Raw genomic sequence first — 17,058 nt, 5'->3', positions numbered from 1 at the left:
GGGCTTAATAAGGCTTGGCACAGCACCTGCCCCTGAGCCGGTGGGTGCTGCCACCTGGGGAAGGAGTGTGGAAGTGTATCCTGGTAGTGTACTGCCCAACTGTGTGTCAACAAACTACCCCCCATAATCATAACATTACACAAAAGCACTTGAACTGGTTGAATTCATTGAATCTATAGATGCCACTGATTCACACAGCCTATGTCTCTCGTTATGATACGGTTTCTTACCTGGGAGCCCTGAGATCTCCTCTGTCCTCTGGCCTCTGCCCTGTGCCCCTGGGGCTCTGAGTCCTGGGGGAACCAGGTCTGCTCCATGGGGAAGGATGGTTCACTGGGCATACCAGACCAGCGTCTCTCTGGGACCAGGATGGGGGCTGTGGCCCTGTCCTCCAGTCTGTGGAGGAGCTGCTCCAGGCTGGGTTTATTGGCAGACTTCCTGGGTGGCTCTGGTCTAGCCATGGGCCTATCCACTGATTCCTTGTCGATGCTTAGCCTCTGCTCCCACAGCTCCTGCTGAGAGGGGGCCCACACTGTACTGGGTCGCCCCACTGTGCCCTCGGGAGCCATCCTATGGCCACCTTCCCTTTCTGGAGAGTGGGGGTGGGAGCTTACCCCACTACCTGGGTCTGACACCTCTCTAGTGGGCAAGGGTTGTGTCTCGGTCTGGGACCTGAATGAGTCTATGTCCAGGATACCAGGTCTGTAGTGGTCATCTGCCCAGGGAGAGGGCTGCTTCCATCGGACACCAGGGGAGTGAGGACTGCCTCTGGAGTGCTTGTCACCCAGAGACACAGAGTCTACATCCAGCATTTTAGGTCTGAGAGGTAAAGAGTTCAGCACCCCCCTCTCCTGGTTCTCTCTCCTCTGCCTCTCCATGATTCTCTGTTTCTCTGCCTCCTCTTGTATGGCTACCTGTCTCATCTTCTCCTGCTCCTCTCTCTCCATCCTTTCCCTTAGTCTCTGCTTTCCAAGCTCATGAAGCTGTTGTCTCCCTCTCGCATTCTGCTTCTGTTTTTCAAACTCAAACAGTTGTCTTCTCTCCATCTCCTTTATTCTCTCCAGTTCTTCTACCCTCTGTCTCTCCCTCTCTAACTCCCTTTTTCTATCCCTCTGGTTTTCCAATTCCTGTCTCTCAAAGTCCAACTGTTTCTGTCGCTGCCTCTCCAACTCTCTCTGTTTCTGTCTTTCCAGATCGCGTTGCCTCTCTCTCTCCAACTCTTGCATTCTTTCCCTTTCCAACTCTCTCTGTCTGTCTTCCTCCTGTTGTATGGCTTGATGTCTCATCTTCTCCTGCTCCGCTCTCTCCATTTTTTCTCTTAGTCTCTGCTTTTCAAGCTCCAGAAGCTGTTGCCTCTCTCTCTCATTCTGCTTCTGTTTTTCAAACTCAAACACTTGCCTTCTCTCCATCTCCTTTATTCTCTCCAACTCTTCAGTCCTCTCCTTTTCAAACTCTTTCTGTCTCTCTAAGTCTAACTGTCTCTGCCTCTCCTTTTCAAACTCTTTCTGCCTCTCTAAGTCTAACTGTCTCTGCCTCTCCTTTTCAAACTCTTTCTGTCTCTCCTGCTCTCTCTGTCTCCCAAACTCTATCGGTCTCTCCCTCTGCAGCTCTTGCCATCGATGTCTTTCCAGCTCTCTTTGTCTCTCGCTCAGTCTCTCGTTCTCCAACTCATTTCGTCTCTCTCTTTCTAATTCTTTTAGCTTTTCCTTCTCTCTCTTTCTTGCATATTCTAACGGTTTCTGTCTCTCCATGTCCAGCTGTGTCTGTTTCTCCCTCTCAAACTCCTTGCTCTCCCTCTGCTGTTCTTTCTCCCGCTCCAATTCTCTTACTTTCTCAAGGTCTACTTGTTTTTGTTTTTCTATTTCCAGCGGCTCCCTCCATGTCCGTCTGTCCCATGCCGTTCCTCTCTCCCTTTCCGGTGTTTGATTCCGCTCCATCAGTTCTTCTTGTTGTTGACCTTGGGAGCTTTTTCCAAAAGCTTCATCTAGAGAGGGGTTCCTTCGTACTTGTAAGACCTTCCCTTGAGAGCCCCATTGTCCAGACTTCATAGAGAAATTGTCAAAGGGAACTTCCACGTCCCCTCTCTCGGTTTCCTCGTCCCCATAGGATATGGTTTCCTGGATCTGACCAGTCAGAGCAAAGTAGGTGGCCCTGGCCTTGGGTGGCTGCTCATCTGCCTCCAGCATTTTCAACCGCTTCGGTGCTGCCACTTCCTCCCTCTCCTGTTCTCTCGGCTTCTCCCTGTCTACATCCATTTGCATCCTCCTCTCCGCTTCCCTCTGCCTCTCTTTCTCATCCTCCATTCTCTCCGTCTTCTTTTCCCTTTGCCTTCCTTTCTCTACCTCTGCCTCCCTATCCATCTCAGTGGTATTCCACTTCTGCAGAACTCCAACCCTCAGGTAGTGTGGACCCTGTTCCTGTTGGGAGGCTGGTGCTCTCCTTTGAGCCAAACTGAGGACTCCTTGGACCTGAGCATGTCTCTCCTCCACTGGCTCAGCCCTGGCTGACCGATTGCCCTCAGAACGCCTGGAACGGAGGGTCATGGCTTTGTCCTCCAGCTGAGCCAAAGGGACACTCTCACTAACGGCTCTCCTCTTTCCCACCGCCTGCACAGTGTCAAACAAGTGCTCTACAAGAAGTGGACTGGAGGGAGACACAGGCTTGCGGTAGGTAGCGGTGACCAGGCTGCCGTCGTTCTCCCCATCCCCAAGTTTGAGGGTCACACTTCTCTTGGGACAGCCCTTTGTGGCACTCTGTGCCCTATCCTCCTCCATCACCAGCACGCTGTGTCTCTCCACCACATTCTCAAACAGGGCTGCTCGCACCATCTGCGCCCCACTGCTGGGGCTGCTCTCCACCCGTCGCCCTGCCTCAGTCAGTACTGCTGATGGGTCAGAGGTGGTCTGGGTGGGCTGCTCTTGTATGCCTCTGATGTCCTCATCCACCTTTTGTTGGTGACTGAAGCTGTAAACGGAGTCCTCCACCTACAAAATAAGTCATGGAATGAGTTTGGTTACATTAAGTCAGACAGTCTGTGGGCATTTCTGCAATAATCTTTATGAGCACTGCCTTGACAAGTATGTCATCTCAAATCAAGCTTTCTTCAATATTTATTCACTGGTTATTAATTTACTTATGAGTGCTCATGTCAATAAACCTAACTCTGGATAAGAAATTGATAAGGGGACGATTTTCTAACTTATAGCTGAAAGTCAATATCATCTGCCATTTTCTTTCAAGAAATGAATTTCAACAGATACACTTAGCTGGTGGATAATACAAGATCTGGGAGTGAAAGTGTCTGTTTGACAAATAGTCAAATTTGTTTTAAGTATTACATAACGACAGAGAAAAAGAGAGGGTGATACAAAGTGAAGTGACTGAGCGAGGCATTGTGTCTGGGAAGAAAGGGGATCCCACTCCTCTGTTGGGTCCATAAAAGTAGGTGTGATGCTGAGGTGGTAATCACAACCTCTCCATGTTGACCTTTACCCAGTGCTTCAATCCCCGCATGTTTCATAACCAACACACAGAACCACCAGAGATGACAAATGCCCCAGATTCGGTTTCAGTTCTTTGCACCTCAGTGGTGTTCCTTTTCGCTTCCATGCCCCATTTTCCTATGGGACATGCTTTCCCATAACTAGAGCAAAGACTGATTAGGAGAAAATGTTTTGTGCCCAGGTTGTTTGAGAGATGAATTGCAAATCAGAATTTTCCTTGAACATAGTCCTTATAGTGGAAACATTGCACGAAGATCAAGTTATTTTTTGGGGGCTTACAGTGGCAAACACAGAAACTATAGAAATACATTACATTTTCAAAAATCGAAACTAGTAAAAATACATAATGAAATAAAGGAATATACTGTTTTCACAAAGCTTTAACTAAGTTAACACCATCTTCAAATATTGCTCAAACAAACAGTGACCGTAAAACAAGACAGGAAACATAATGGACAAACACTTACCAATCCCCCAGTGTTGTGACTGAGATCATTTAACAGGCTGATTCAATTTCTCTCTCAACATCTTTGGTAACTTGCTAGTAAACTCAAATTGGATGGGCATTAGTAAATTGCTGGAATGGCTCTCATTCTGTTTTTATAGCAAACGAGACAACTTTATTTTGTGTCACTAGCTAAGTTTCCTTCCAATTGGCGACAGATTTTCATGCATACATTCAAGAATCTGCATAAAAACAATGCGCATTTCCCACGAGAGATGCGTTTCCATCAATTTGACTTGTTGTGGATAAAAGGATGTGCGTGATGACATAGTACACATAAAAATAACTTTTGCGGTTAAATTTCCATTAAACAAATACAAGTTAAAAAGGGTTTCCATCACATTTTCAACTCCACTGATGGTTTTCTCACGACAAAAAACAATTGCGTTAAATATGCCCACTCTGGTATTGTGATGTGCGTCCTGACCAACAGCTCGCATATATAGTGCGGGTATAACCTACATGATGAGATTATACTGGACAAAATATTTCTCAAACGGCAGCCAAGTATTAAAAGGTAAAATGTCAAATAGGATGCATTGCGAAAGTATTCACCCCCCCTTGGCATTTTTCCTATTTTGTTGCCTTACAACCTGGAATTAAAATAGATTTTTGGGGGGTTTGTATCATTTGATTCACACAACATACTTACCACTTTGAAGATGCATCATTTTTTTTTTATTGTGAAACAAACAAGAAATAAGCCACCTTTTGCAGCAATTACAGCTGCAAGTCTCTTAGGATATCTCTCTATAAGCTTGGCACATCTAGCCACTGGGATTTTTGCCCATTCTTCAAGGCAAAACTGCTCCAGCTCCTTCAAGTTGGATGGGTTCCGCTGGTGTACAGCAATCTTTAAGTCATACCACAGATTCTCAATTGGATTAAGGTCTGGGCTTTGACTAGGCCATTCCAAGACATTTAAATGTTTCCCCTTAAACCACTTGATTGTTGCTTTAGCAGTATGCTTAGGGTCATTGTCCTGCTGGAAGGTAAACCTCCGTCCCAGTCTCAAATCTCTGGAAGACGAAAACAGGTTTCCCTCAAGAATTTCCCTGTATTTAGCGCCATCCATCATTCCTTCAATTCTGACCAGTTTCCCAGTCCCTGCTGATGAAAAACATCCCCACAGCATGATGCTGCCACCACCATGCTTCACTGTGGGGATAGGATTCTCGGGGTGATGAGAGGTGTTGGGTTTGTGCCAGACATTGCATTTTCCCCCGATGGCCAAAAAGCTACATTTTAGTCTCATCTGACCAGAGTACCTTCTTCCATATGTTTAGGGAGTCTCCCACATGCCTTTTGGTGTTTGCTTTTTTTTTTTCTTTAAGCAATGGCTTTTTTCTGGCCACTCTTCCGTAAAGCACAGCTCTGTGGAGTGTATGGCTTAAAGTAGTCCTATGGACAGATACTCCAATCTCCGCTGTGGAGCTTTGCAGCTCCTTCAGGGTTATCTTTGGTCTCTTTGTTGCCTCTCTGATTAATGTCCTCCTTGCCTGGTCCGTGAGTTTTGGTGGGCGGCCCTCTCTTGGCAGGTTTGTTGTGGTGCCATATTCTTTCCATTTTTTAACAATGGATTTAATGGTGCTCCATGGGATGTTCAAAGTTTCTGATATTTTTTTATAACCAAACCCTGATCTGTACTTCTCCACAACTTCGTACCCTGACCTGTTTGGAGAGCTCCTTGGTCTTCATGGTCCCGCTTGCTTGGTGGTGCCGCTTGCTTAGTGGTGTTGCAGACTCTGCGGCCTTTCAGAACAGATATATATATATATATATTTATATTTATATTTATATATATATATATATATAAAAATAATATATCTTGTGACAGATCATGTGACAATGAAATAAAGTCCACCTGTGTGCAATCAAACTAATTATGTGACTTCTGAAGGTAATTGGTTGCACCAGATCTTATTTAGGGGCTTCATAGCAAAAGGGGATGAATACATACGCACGCACCACTTTTCAATTTTTAACTTTTTTGAAACAAGTAATTTTTTAAATTTCACTTCACCAATTTGGAATATTTTGTGTATGTCCATTACATGAAATCCAAATAAAAATCAATTTAAATTGCAGGTTGTAATGCAACAAAATAGGAAAAACGCCATGGGGTGAATACTTTTGCAAGGCACTGTATTTGTCCTGTTTCACATATGTACAAGTGTGCAACCTGCACAAGTATGTGTGTGAAATGGAAACATGTTTTTTTGCATATCCCACTCCCCCTGAGACACCCTCAGAGAGTGGGGTCGCGGCCAGGGATCAGTCATTATTGACGGCGATGCTGGAGCAATTAGGGTTAAGTGCCTTGCTCAACGGCAGATCAGATTTTTCACCTTGTCAGAAATTCGAACAAGCAACCATTACTGGTCCAATTCTTTAACCGCTATGCTACCTGCCACCCATCATGATATTTATTGGAAAGGAGCATCAAGCTAAATCACTTTGCACTTTCATCACCTGTGAAGTTCATAACTTATTTCATCTGTAGCCTAATAAACTGCATGCTTTCCCGACTCGTAGTAGGGAGACCACACAACATGCCATCACGTGACTTCAAGTTTGGATGAAAACCTGGTTACTGAAGACCAGGGATTAAAAAATCTAATTCGCATTTGGGGAACCAGTGCCACTGTTCGTCGCAGCGCCTTTGTTCTTGTTTTGAGGTGAGGAGTGTCTGGCAGCGTGGTGTTTTGAGGTGGGGAGTGTCTGGCAGCGTGGTGTTTTTAGGTGGGGAGTGTCTGGCAGCGTGGTGTTTTGAGGTGGGGAGTGTCTGGCAGCGTGGTGTTTTGAGGTGGGGAGTGTCTGGCAGCGTGGTGTTTTGAGGTGGGGAGTGTCTGGCAGCGTGGTGTTTTGAGGTGAGGAGTGTCTGGCAGCGTGGTGTTTTGAGGTGAGGAGTGTCTGGCAGCGTGATGTTTTGAGGTGGGGAGTGTCTGGCAGCGTGGTGTTTTGAGGTGAGGAGTGTCTGGCAGCGTGATGTTTTGAGGTGGGGAGTGTCTGGCAGCGTGGTGTTTTGAGGTGAGGAGTGTCTGGCAGCGTGATGTTTTGAGGTGGGGAGTGTCTGGCAGCGTGGTGTTTTGAGGTGAGGAGTGTCTGGCAGCGTGATGTTTTGAGGTGGGGAGTGTCTGGCAGCGTGATGTTTTGAGGTGGGGAGTGTCTGGCAGCGTGGTGTTTTGAGGTGAGGAGTGTCTGGCAGCGTGGTGTTTTGAGGTGGGGAGTGTCTGGCAGCGTGGTAAAATAAATTGCAGTACAGAACAGCAGAATATATCTTATAAAACAGTGTTGGTTGTTTGCAGTAACTTCATTGTTGTTGTAATATCCCAAACAGATGTGGCAGTTTCACCAAGTAAGGATTCTAGCTTGAACTGTTACCTTGTTGCTTGCCTATCATACAGTAGTGTTTCAACTGGGTTTGCCTGGTAGGCACGGGAGTTTGAACAATTCTCACAGGGCTCACTGCAATCCTACACCAAACCACCTACACCAGATTAACCTAAGCAAATCCCAGAGCCTCTCTTACCCTCCTTTGAGGATCAGTGTCACTCTCATGGCGGTCTGTCGCCTCATTGGGGGAGGGACTGCCGAGGTCTGTGGACCTCTCAGAGCCAAGCCTGATGAAGAGAAACACACATATCACACAAGACATGCCAATGGGAGAGCCATAAAAGAACTGACAGTGTGGTGAGGAGCTCCTACCTTCTGGTCAGGTCAGGGGGCAGAGGGCGGGACTTGAACTGTGGTCTAACAGCAGGGGTCTGGGCTGGTGGTGTAACAGTATCTTCAGTAAGCTTCCTGATTCGCTGTTTAACACCACCCAATGTTACATCTGCCTCTTGGATTGGCTGTACTGGAGAGTTAGACCCTGGTCTTTGGGCAGCAACACGGAGAGGAACCACAGGAGAGGAAGAAGAGGAGGAATCAAGCAAGAGACTGATCTGTCTCTTAATGCTGCCTCCACCCTTTCCCTCATCCTTATCATCCTCCTCCTCTGTTTTTTTCTCTCTCCCTCGTACGAGGGCTGAGGGCTTGCTGTCTGGGGCCGGTGGTGTAACATTGGTCCCCTCTGCTCCCTTCTCCTTCTCTGTCCTCCGTAGCGGTTCCACCGGAGTGTTTTCCTTGCTGTCGGTCTTGGCAGGTCGGCCGTGGTGCAGCGACAGGCCAATGGACTCAAACTTGGAGGTGAGGTCGACTGAGAGGGGACGTCTCACTGCCCAGCGAGCAGCTGGGGTGGGCGACTCAGCCTGAGTGGGAGAGGGCAGGAAGATGGCCGACACAGGTCTGGGCCTGGAGGCTCTAGACTGGGATCGGAGTTGAACTGTGACCTTGGGCCCTTCATCCCCCTTCCTTTCCTCCTCATCTTGCCCTATCTGACTGAGGAAGCCCATAGACTTGGCTCTGGTCATAGAGGCTGCCCCAGCTCTGATACTGGATGCTGTTTTGTTCCTTTCCTTCTCTGGTTTGGTGGATCCGGACCATTCTGCTGAAGGCGGTTTCTTAGGGCCTCGTGAGTGGAACAAGCCTGCCACAGCTGGCTTCTGACGCCGCACCGGTTGGGAGGGAGTTGGTTTGCTGGGGTCCCCAAGGGTTAGAAGAGGGGCGGGTTTGAAGGGCTGGGCTACAGGCTTCGTGGTTTGTCCCATGCTCAACTTATGAGAGGGTTTGTAGGAGTTAGGAGCAGGACAGCTGGGGTTGGTCGGCACTGGCCTGTGTTTGCTGGTGACATTCGGCTGCTGAGGTTTTGAGGTGCTGGGTGAGTCAGGTTTGTAAGAAGTAGGGCGAGTGGACACTGGTCGGGGGTTGGTATTAGGCTTAGGCGCAAGTATGGGCCGGATGGTGGGGTTTTTCTCCACAGCGAAAGGTCTGGGAGTGAGCCGTGGTTTGGGTGCAGGGACAGGCTTACTAGGCTCTGGGGTGATGATGAGGGAGGCCTGGGTGTTGGAGGAACCCTCCGTGAGGCTCTTGTTGCTGGAGTCAGACAGAGGGCTGAGGTGCAGTCGACCCCCTACACCAATCCTTTCCACCTCCCCAGTCTGCACCTCCACTTGTGCAGCCATCCCTGTGGAAAAAGGGAGAGGAATGTACAAATCTCTATCAGCACCTTTGGCCATTAACTGTTGGTCTAGCAGTAAAACAATAAACAAAGTCCAATAAATAAATTCAGCGAGTCGTACTGCCACTCCTTTCTCTGAGGCAATGCACTGACTGTACTACGACTGGTGCATTCACATCAGGAACATGGGACAGAGGAAGTAAAGGCTGTCTTGGTTATCTGGGCACTGCTCTGGACTTTGCCTTGGGAGGCGTCATGCACCCAGAGATGTGGCTGGCTGCTCTAGAAGCAGATGGGCTGTTAAACACAGGCCATACATTAGTATGGCATGCCTCAGCCAGGGGGAGAGGGAGAGATCCACCACCTCTGGAGCGTTCAGTTCCCCGGGTACGGGGGAAGCGTTCAGTTCCCCGGGTACGGGGGAAGCGTTCAGTTCCCCGGGTACGGGGGAAGCGTTCAGTTCCCCGGGTACGGGGGAAGCGTTCAGTTCCCCGGGTACGGGGGAAGGTTCAGTTCCCTGGCAGCATCGTTTCCATCTACTGTTTCTCCATCTGCCGTGACTAAGTCTGACTCAGAGATAACCAGTACACATAGACAACATCGTGAGCTTGGGACTATAAGGTTCTATCTGCCGTGACTAAGTCTGACTCAGAGATAACCAGTACACATAGACAACATCGTGAGCTTGGGACTATAAGGTTCTATCTGCCGTGACTAAGTCTGACTCAGAGATAACCAGTACACATAGACAACATCGTGAGCTTGGGACTATAAGGTTCTATCTGCATTTTTGTCAAAATGTAATTATTGACATAGAAACAGTGAACAGACCAAGGCTACCTATATAGTACTCTAAAATAAAAATTGCTGACACCATTCAAACCAATTAGGGCTTGGAACTTTAAAGCCAATTATCTCAGAATCATCTTTTTGCAGATAGAACCTTATAATCCCAAGAACTCAAAATATAGATGTAGCTACAGGTGAGACAGCAGAAATCCTGCCAGCACAAAGACCGTCTGGCGCTCCTTTTGAAGAGCTACAGTAATCTGAAGATTACAGAGCTGCACCAGACAGCAGTAACAGTGAGGCAGGAAGGCTCACTCTCCTATGAGTGTCATTGTTGTCTTTTCCATTCAGTCAGTGTAGTAATGCAAAGCAGGTCTGGCCTATGGCAGTAAAAGGGAATTCCATTGAAAAGCTACACAAGTAATTAGATATTGGGCTCCTCCCCTACTAAAGTGCTCTACTAGGACTGAGGCAGTCACTACATTATCAGCCGGTGATTGTCAAGCAAATAATTGTCGGTATAACAGTAATTGACTGTTAATTAACGTACAGTAAACACAGTCATATCACATGTTCCCATCATCAAGAAGGAGAGCATTTCTCACAACACCCGCAATAACATCTGCTAAATATGTGTATGTGACCAATAACATTTGATTTGAGAGCAAAAACATCAAAGCAACAATGTTTGGTGGACTGCTGCCCTTTAAGAGGCTCCTGCAGATCTGATCATGTATTCCACATGTTCTTCTCTTGAGTTAGGCTTCTCTGAAAGGGATTGACTGCTCTCCTACGGTGTGAGAGGGGGGACACAGAACTGTTTGGTGGTGCAATTATCCAATTCTGCTTTGACTGCAGTTCAAATAAAATGTAATCGGTCGCACACACGTCCTCGTTGTTGTTGTGGGCAATACCATCATCACTCACTTGACTGGCTGTCAACCGTCTGCAGTGGAGCCCTGGTTTCTGTGGTAACCACTCAGTGATGTCATATCACAGTGGAGTAAGGAGTAGGTGCCTGGGGAGAGAGAACCATTTGGTGTCATTACAAAGGAAGGAACTCTGTTTCCTGTAACAGTAGACCCTGCGGCTGCGTACATTACAGTGTAGCACAGACCTCAGCATCATTACAGCAGTCTCAGACCTCCCACCGGAAATCCACTTAGCATTTTTCATTTATGGAAACACACAGAGAAATACCCTAACATACATTTTGAAGGATGTAAACAAAGATTCAAAAAAAGACTAACAAAAATTGTAGATTTCACAACTTGCATAATAGATAAAACATGGAGAAGAGAAAGAAAAGAATGGGAGTAAAGGGAGAGTGTCCTACTGCTAGCAGGGGGCTGATAAATGGAGGCAGTGGTTGTTGACAGGAAAAGCTTTTGCAAAGCTGGAATGCTAAACATTCCCTGTAGATGGGTCCAGCAACACAGCAGGGACTGGAGGAGAAACCACTGGCTGTAAGAATTGCACTGCACAACCACCATTGCCCTTGCAAACAGCTCATTTGCTTTTTAAAGTACAAACACAAATTCTAAATCTGGACCAGATCTAACCAAGTTCAATTGAGTAGGGACTAGCCTACCTTTCAACTAGAGAGACAAATGAGGTAAAAACATAGAATGAGCTCTGCTATGAGACAGATTCAAAATAAGCTCATCGCAACTGGGGAAGAGAATACAGTAGATAGATGTTTGACATGGGCAGTAAATGTATGCCAAACAAAAAAACATTCATTTCATAGTTTAACAAACCAGTGGTTTGTCACTATTATGATTTCCCATTGTAGCCAATTCAATTGCAGAAATTCCATTACCGATTTTTGGGAAATTTGAGTTTCAAATCGCTTCATAAAAAAATGGAAAGGTCTAACTTTACCTGTTACTTCTGTGAAAGTTCATTATCCTCCCTCCTCATGAGGGAGAGAATTTAGAAAATATACTGAACAAAATTATAAAATCAACATGGAACAATTCCTACGATTTTACTGAGTTACAGTTCATGTAAAGATATCAGTCAATTGAAATTAATTAATTAGGTCCTAAACTATGGATTTCGCATGACTGGGAATACAGATATCCATCTGTTGGTCACAGATACCTTTAATAAAAAGGTAGGGGTGTAGATCAGAAAACCAGTCAGTATCTGGTGTGACCACCAATATCCTCACGCAGCACAACACATCTCCTTCGCATAGAGTTGATCATGCTGTTGATTGTGACCTGTGGAACGTTGTCCAACTCCTCTTCATTGGCTGTGTGAAGTTGCTGGATATTGGCAGGAAATGGAAAACGCTGTCGTACACGTCGATCCAAAGCATCCAAAGCAATAGGTGACGTCTGGTGAGTATGCAGGCCATGGAAGAACTGGGGGGGACATTTTCAGCTTCCAGGAAGTGTACAGATCCTTACGTCATAGGGCCGTGCATTATGCTGAAACATGAGTTGATGGCAACGGATGAATGGCACGACAATGGACATCATGATCTCGTCGCGGTATCTCTGTGACGATGCCGAACTGCATTCAGGTCAAGACCCTGGTGAGGATAACGATCATGCAGATAAGCTTCCCTGAGATGCTTTCTGACAATTTGTGCAGAAATTCTTTGGTTGTGCAAACAAAACCACAGTTTCAACAGCTGTCCGGGTGGCTGGTCTCACATCCGCAGACCATGTGTAACCACGCCAGCCCAGGACCTCCACATCCGGCAGGATCATCTGAGACCAGCCACCTAGACAACTGATAAAACGGAGGAGTATTTCTGTCTGTAATAAAGCCCTTGTGGGGAAATACTAATTTTTATTGGCTGGGCCTGGCTCCCCAGTGAGTGGACCTGGCTCCCAGGTGGGTGGGCCTGCTCCCCTGTCCAGTCATGTCAAATCCATAGATCAGGGCCTGAAGAATTTATTTCAATTGACAGATTTCCTTATATGAACTGTAACTCTAAAACAACTGAAATTGCATTTATATTTTTGTTCAGCATAGATAATTTGCTTCCTACAAGAGCACAAAAAGGTGTGTATTTCAAGACATATTTCAAAAATGAGTCATGTAAAGAACTTTGTTTTGTCTTAAAGGGGCAGTGTTGTATTTTGAGACAGGCTTGAATAAGCTATGTAGCCAATAGGCAGAGGGTAGCATAATTTGTCTGGTTCTCTGTAATAATGGTATGGGAATAATGATGCATTTTATTTTGTAAAGTGGTTTCTTGCATCAAACATCACAACATTTTCAGTCATTTCCTTGTCTTTAGGACAAGTGGATAAACAGGTTAATATCAAGCCCTGCATGTTTTTTGTCTCCAAAAGTCTCAAGGAATGTAGACCTACACTGAACACCACACATTGGCTGCTACTGTAGGCTGAACGATAAAACAGCTATTAACATGTAAAAATTTTATGGGATCCATTTTCTCCATTGTTTTTTTTTTTTTTTTTAAATGGTAGGCCACTCTGGTAGGTATACATTATGATCAAATAACAACAGTAGCCTACTTGACCACTGTTAAAACTAACTTAAAGCAGGTACAACCTCAGCGTTCACAGTAAACGCGCGGCGGAAGTTGCACAGAATTCTCACAACGTTCAAGTTTGCGCTCAACAAACCTGACAAAAAAAAATAGAGGGAACATTGTCTGTGGCATTGTGTTGTGACAAAACTGCACATTTGAGTGGCCATGTATTGTCCCCAACACAAGGTGCCCCTGTGTAATGACCATGCTGTTTATTCAGCATCTTGATATGCCACACCTGTCAGGTGGATGGATTATCTAGGCAAAGGAGAAATACTCACATCAAATTTCAGCTCATGAAACATGGGACCAACACTTTACATGTTGCATTTATATTTTTGTTCAAGGTGTGTGTTCAAGGCACAAGGAAATGTTTCTTAGACTTACAGATGGCAGAAAAAGTATAAAATCGAGCACACAGTTATGCAATCTCCATAGACAAACATTGGCATCAGAATGGCCCGTACTGAAGAGCGCAGTGACTTTCAACGTGGCACCGTGATAGGATGACACCTTTCCAACAAGTCAGTTCATCAAATGTCTGCCCTGCTAGAGCTGCCCCGAGAACACTACCTGCCCGAATGCATAATGCCAACTGTAAGGTTTGGTGGAGGAGGAATAATGGTTTGGGCTAGGCCCCTTAGTTCCAGTGAAGGGAAATCTTAATGCTACAGCATACAATGACATTCTAGACATTCAGGTGTCCACATACTTTTGGTCATGTAGTTTAAAAGTGTTGATATTAGTTGTCTGGGGTCTTCAACATTTTGTTTTGATGTATATCTAATACCTTTTAAGACTTTTTCTTGTAGATGTTTTCTAAGACGCCTTTTCCACCTGACCAGAAACCAAAGCCTTTGCTTAGTTAAAATTTTTAGGATGGAAAAATAGTTGAAAAATGTATATATGCTAAAAAAAAATTTTTAAATAGACACCCAGTTTGACATGATCCTATGAACTCACGTTGGTGCTCATGGGTCATTTTACATGGACATGACCGCATATCATTTAGAACGACAGCACACCAGAGCCTCTGTGATCTGACTGAGAATCTGTCTACGAGTGCAGTACACCTGCAGAGCAAAGGTTGAGATAAGGCCTAGAATGCAATGTCCATAGAGCAATCCTGCAGGCTTTAACACTGCATCGAGCCTAAATTTGATTTGAAAAACATTTATAGAACATAAGCAACCATTAGGGACACACACACACAGACACTCACGAGGAATAACTTGGTGGTGACTTGACTACTAGAGAACAAAAGTCATTTGGGAGATGAAAGGAAAAGATAGGATCCTAAGAGGAAGAAGAGAGCAAAGTAAAATCAATAGAGAACTTAATATTAGGCCTAGCACTTTTCTGAGCCTAAATCGGAATTAGGCTACATTTATTTTTTGCAACCTGCTAGTGTCAGTGTGTGGTGCATGCACACCACTATGTCCTCTATCATATTGGTAAGTATAGACACTTTTAGACTTCAGTCACTGTTCTTAAGAGGAACTATGGATCTATTTGACAGTGTGGTCTGGATACACATATTGTACTCACTACTAGTCATTACTCATTTGGTGACACCATTGACATACCTTTCATACAGACCGAAATAGCACTAATTTACCATGCCTGCTTGAAAAAAAAAAAATTATACCAGCTTTTCGTATATATCTGAATAGGGTAGGGGGTAAAAAAAACATGGTAAATTAAAAACCACATGAAGACCTAGTCACAGAGCCTGTAACCAAAATACAGGTACCAGGTCTGTGAATTTCCCTACAAAAAAAGCAGGGAACCACTTCTATGTTTAATATCTTCCTAATTTGAAATGCAAACAGACCGCGTGGTTAAATTCCCAATCTGGCCCTCATATCATCATGGCCACCTAAACACCCCCAGCTTCCAATTGGCTCATTAATCCCCCTGTAACTATTCCCCAGGTCGTTGCTGTAAATGAGAATGTGTTCAGTCAACTTATCTGGTAAAATAAATGAAAACACCCCCCACCTCTCCTGATTTGCCAGTTACCACTGATATGTATACAAACGGTATGGCTGCAAGAAAGTGGTAAATAAGGGGCTGTTTGAAAGGGGGTTACATATACATATATAAATAAATAAAATAAAAATATATTTTTTTTTACAGGAAATATACCACATCTTCTGTCTGAAATGGTTATGAGTAACACTTGCGTACCCATGTAGTAAAAAGGCATCTGGAATGGTTAAAATGAAACCTAATTTCCTGTACTGTGCCTTGGCATTGTGTGGGTAACACTGTCATGTTAATGACAGTCTTGTTTAGCCAGTTTAAGTTTTGCAGAGGAAAAATACTTACCAAACTGTTATGTGAACAAAAACTAAGCAACACCTAGTTAAATACAGGTGAAATAAAATAAAAAACACTTTAACCTCTGAGAAGTTGCTTGTGTGAGACTAGTAGTGTGGGGGTGTGGAAAATAGGGGTGCGATTATTTTCGTATTAGCGTGTTCACTCTTATTCTGTCAGATCGATGATAGTTCATTGCCCAGGAAAGTGATATAACATAATGCACCGTGATATTTTATTCTGCGGTGAGTCTCGTCTTGACCCTACACGTTCTCTAACGCTGTTCGTTCGTTGTTTAGCTAACTTTAGCGCACCAGCTACGCACCACCGCAAGAGCACAAAGAAAATGTAGGCTAACCAACTTTTAGCCTAGAGTTTTGAAACTGCCTTTGTAACACTTGCTACATGCGATCCTGAATCGATTCCTTAAAATGCATGTCATGTAATTTTGCAAAAAGTTAGCTAACGAGTAGTGAGACTTATCTATGTCGGAGCTTAGCTAGTATAACGTTACCTGGCTAGTCGAACCTAGCTAACTAACAGTTAGTCTCAGTCAAGAGACGCTGATTTAGCAAAACAGACAAACATTACAATATTATCCAGCACGTGTGAAACCATGAGGACCAGAGAAGAAAACTACAAACTAGCAAGCGATACGTAGCATAATTAGCTAGTAGATTTATAAATCGTTAGCTAGCTCTCTGTCAATTAGCTCAATGTAGCTAGCTAACGTTAGCTGCTAGCTTACTTACCAACTTAGCCATGCGTATCCCTGCGTCGTTTTTTATGTGAATCGATTCGTTTAAACAATCGTTAGATGAGTATCTAGCTACAAAACCTGGCTGGCGTGAACTATTATCCCGTCGCAGCTTTTAGTCATTAGCTAGCTAACCTTAATACAGGAAGCTAAATTAACTTACTTCACTGAGAAATCCATCCACCTGTCGTGTTTATCCGCACCATTCACCAGGGACCTAATAATTTTCTTCAACCAAACCTCAGTCAATCGATCTGCGGTGTGGGAAAGGGTAACGTTATATCAGTCAGGCAGAGGCGAACCTGTTGCGAACACACTAGTAGCCAGGTTGCACGGAGACTAGCTGCGATTCAACCAAGAATTGTCTTTTGACATTATGCTGGGAGACTCCCAGCACCAAATGTCAAGACAATTATTGGTTGAATCGCAGCTATTCTGAGACATGAGCTTTCAATAGATACATTTGAAACTGGCTAAACGAGTTGATAGCCATCTGTAACTAGTTGACTTACTTTTCTCTCCTCACACCCTTGCCACCTGGCTCACTCCAACTTGGTAGTAGAGGTGAGGGATTTGTTTTGATACTGTAGTTGGCTGGCTGCC

The 17,058-nt window shown here is 44.9% G+C and overlaps 1 protein-coding gene across 2 annotated transcripts in view; it reads right to left on the bottom strand.

Moving 5' to 3' along the window:
- The window catches only part of LOC115164648 (protein PRRC2C), a 32,406-nt gene extending 15,357 nt beyond the window's left edge, over positions 1-17,049 (bottom strand). Inside the window, exons 1-6 of one of the 2 annotated variants that reach the window (XM_029717349.1) lie at positions 16,968-17,049; positions 16,619-16,709; positions 10,787-10,877; positions 7,717-9,076; positions 7,541-7,631; positions 231-2,984 (exon numbers count right to left, since the gene is read on the bottom strand). In XM_029717349.1, coding sequence (XP_029573209.1) covers positions 231-2,984; positions 7,541-7,631; positions 7,717-9,074 — 4,203 coding nt within the window. In that variant the 5' untranslated portion in view covers positions 9,075-9,076; positions 10,787-10,877; positions 16,619-16,709; positions 16,968-17,049. Of the gene's footprint in view, positions 1-230; positions 2,985-7,540; positions 7,632-7,716; positions 9,077-10,786; positions 10,878-16,618; positions 16,861-16,967 lie in introns of those variants that run through there. The other variant, XM_029717350.1, reaches the window with a different exon arrangement.
- Positions 17,050-17,058: the final 9 nt, after the last annotated feature.

The sequence above is a fragment of the Salmo trutta genome, chromosome 27 (genome assembly GCF_901001165.1).
Source record: "Salmo trutta chromosome 27, fSalTru1.1, whole genome shotgun sequence".
In the NCBI taxonomy this organism is placed as follows: Eukaryota; Metazoa; Chordata; class Actinopteri; order Salmoniformes; family Salmonidae; genus Salmo; species Salmo trutta.
Note: the sequence above shows the minus strand (reverse complement) of the source record. Positions and strands in the feature narration are given on the sequence as shown.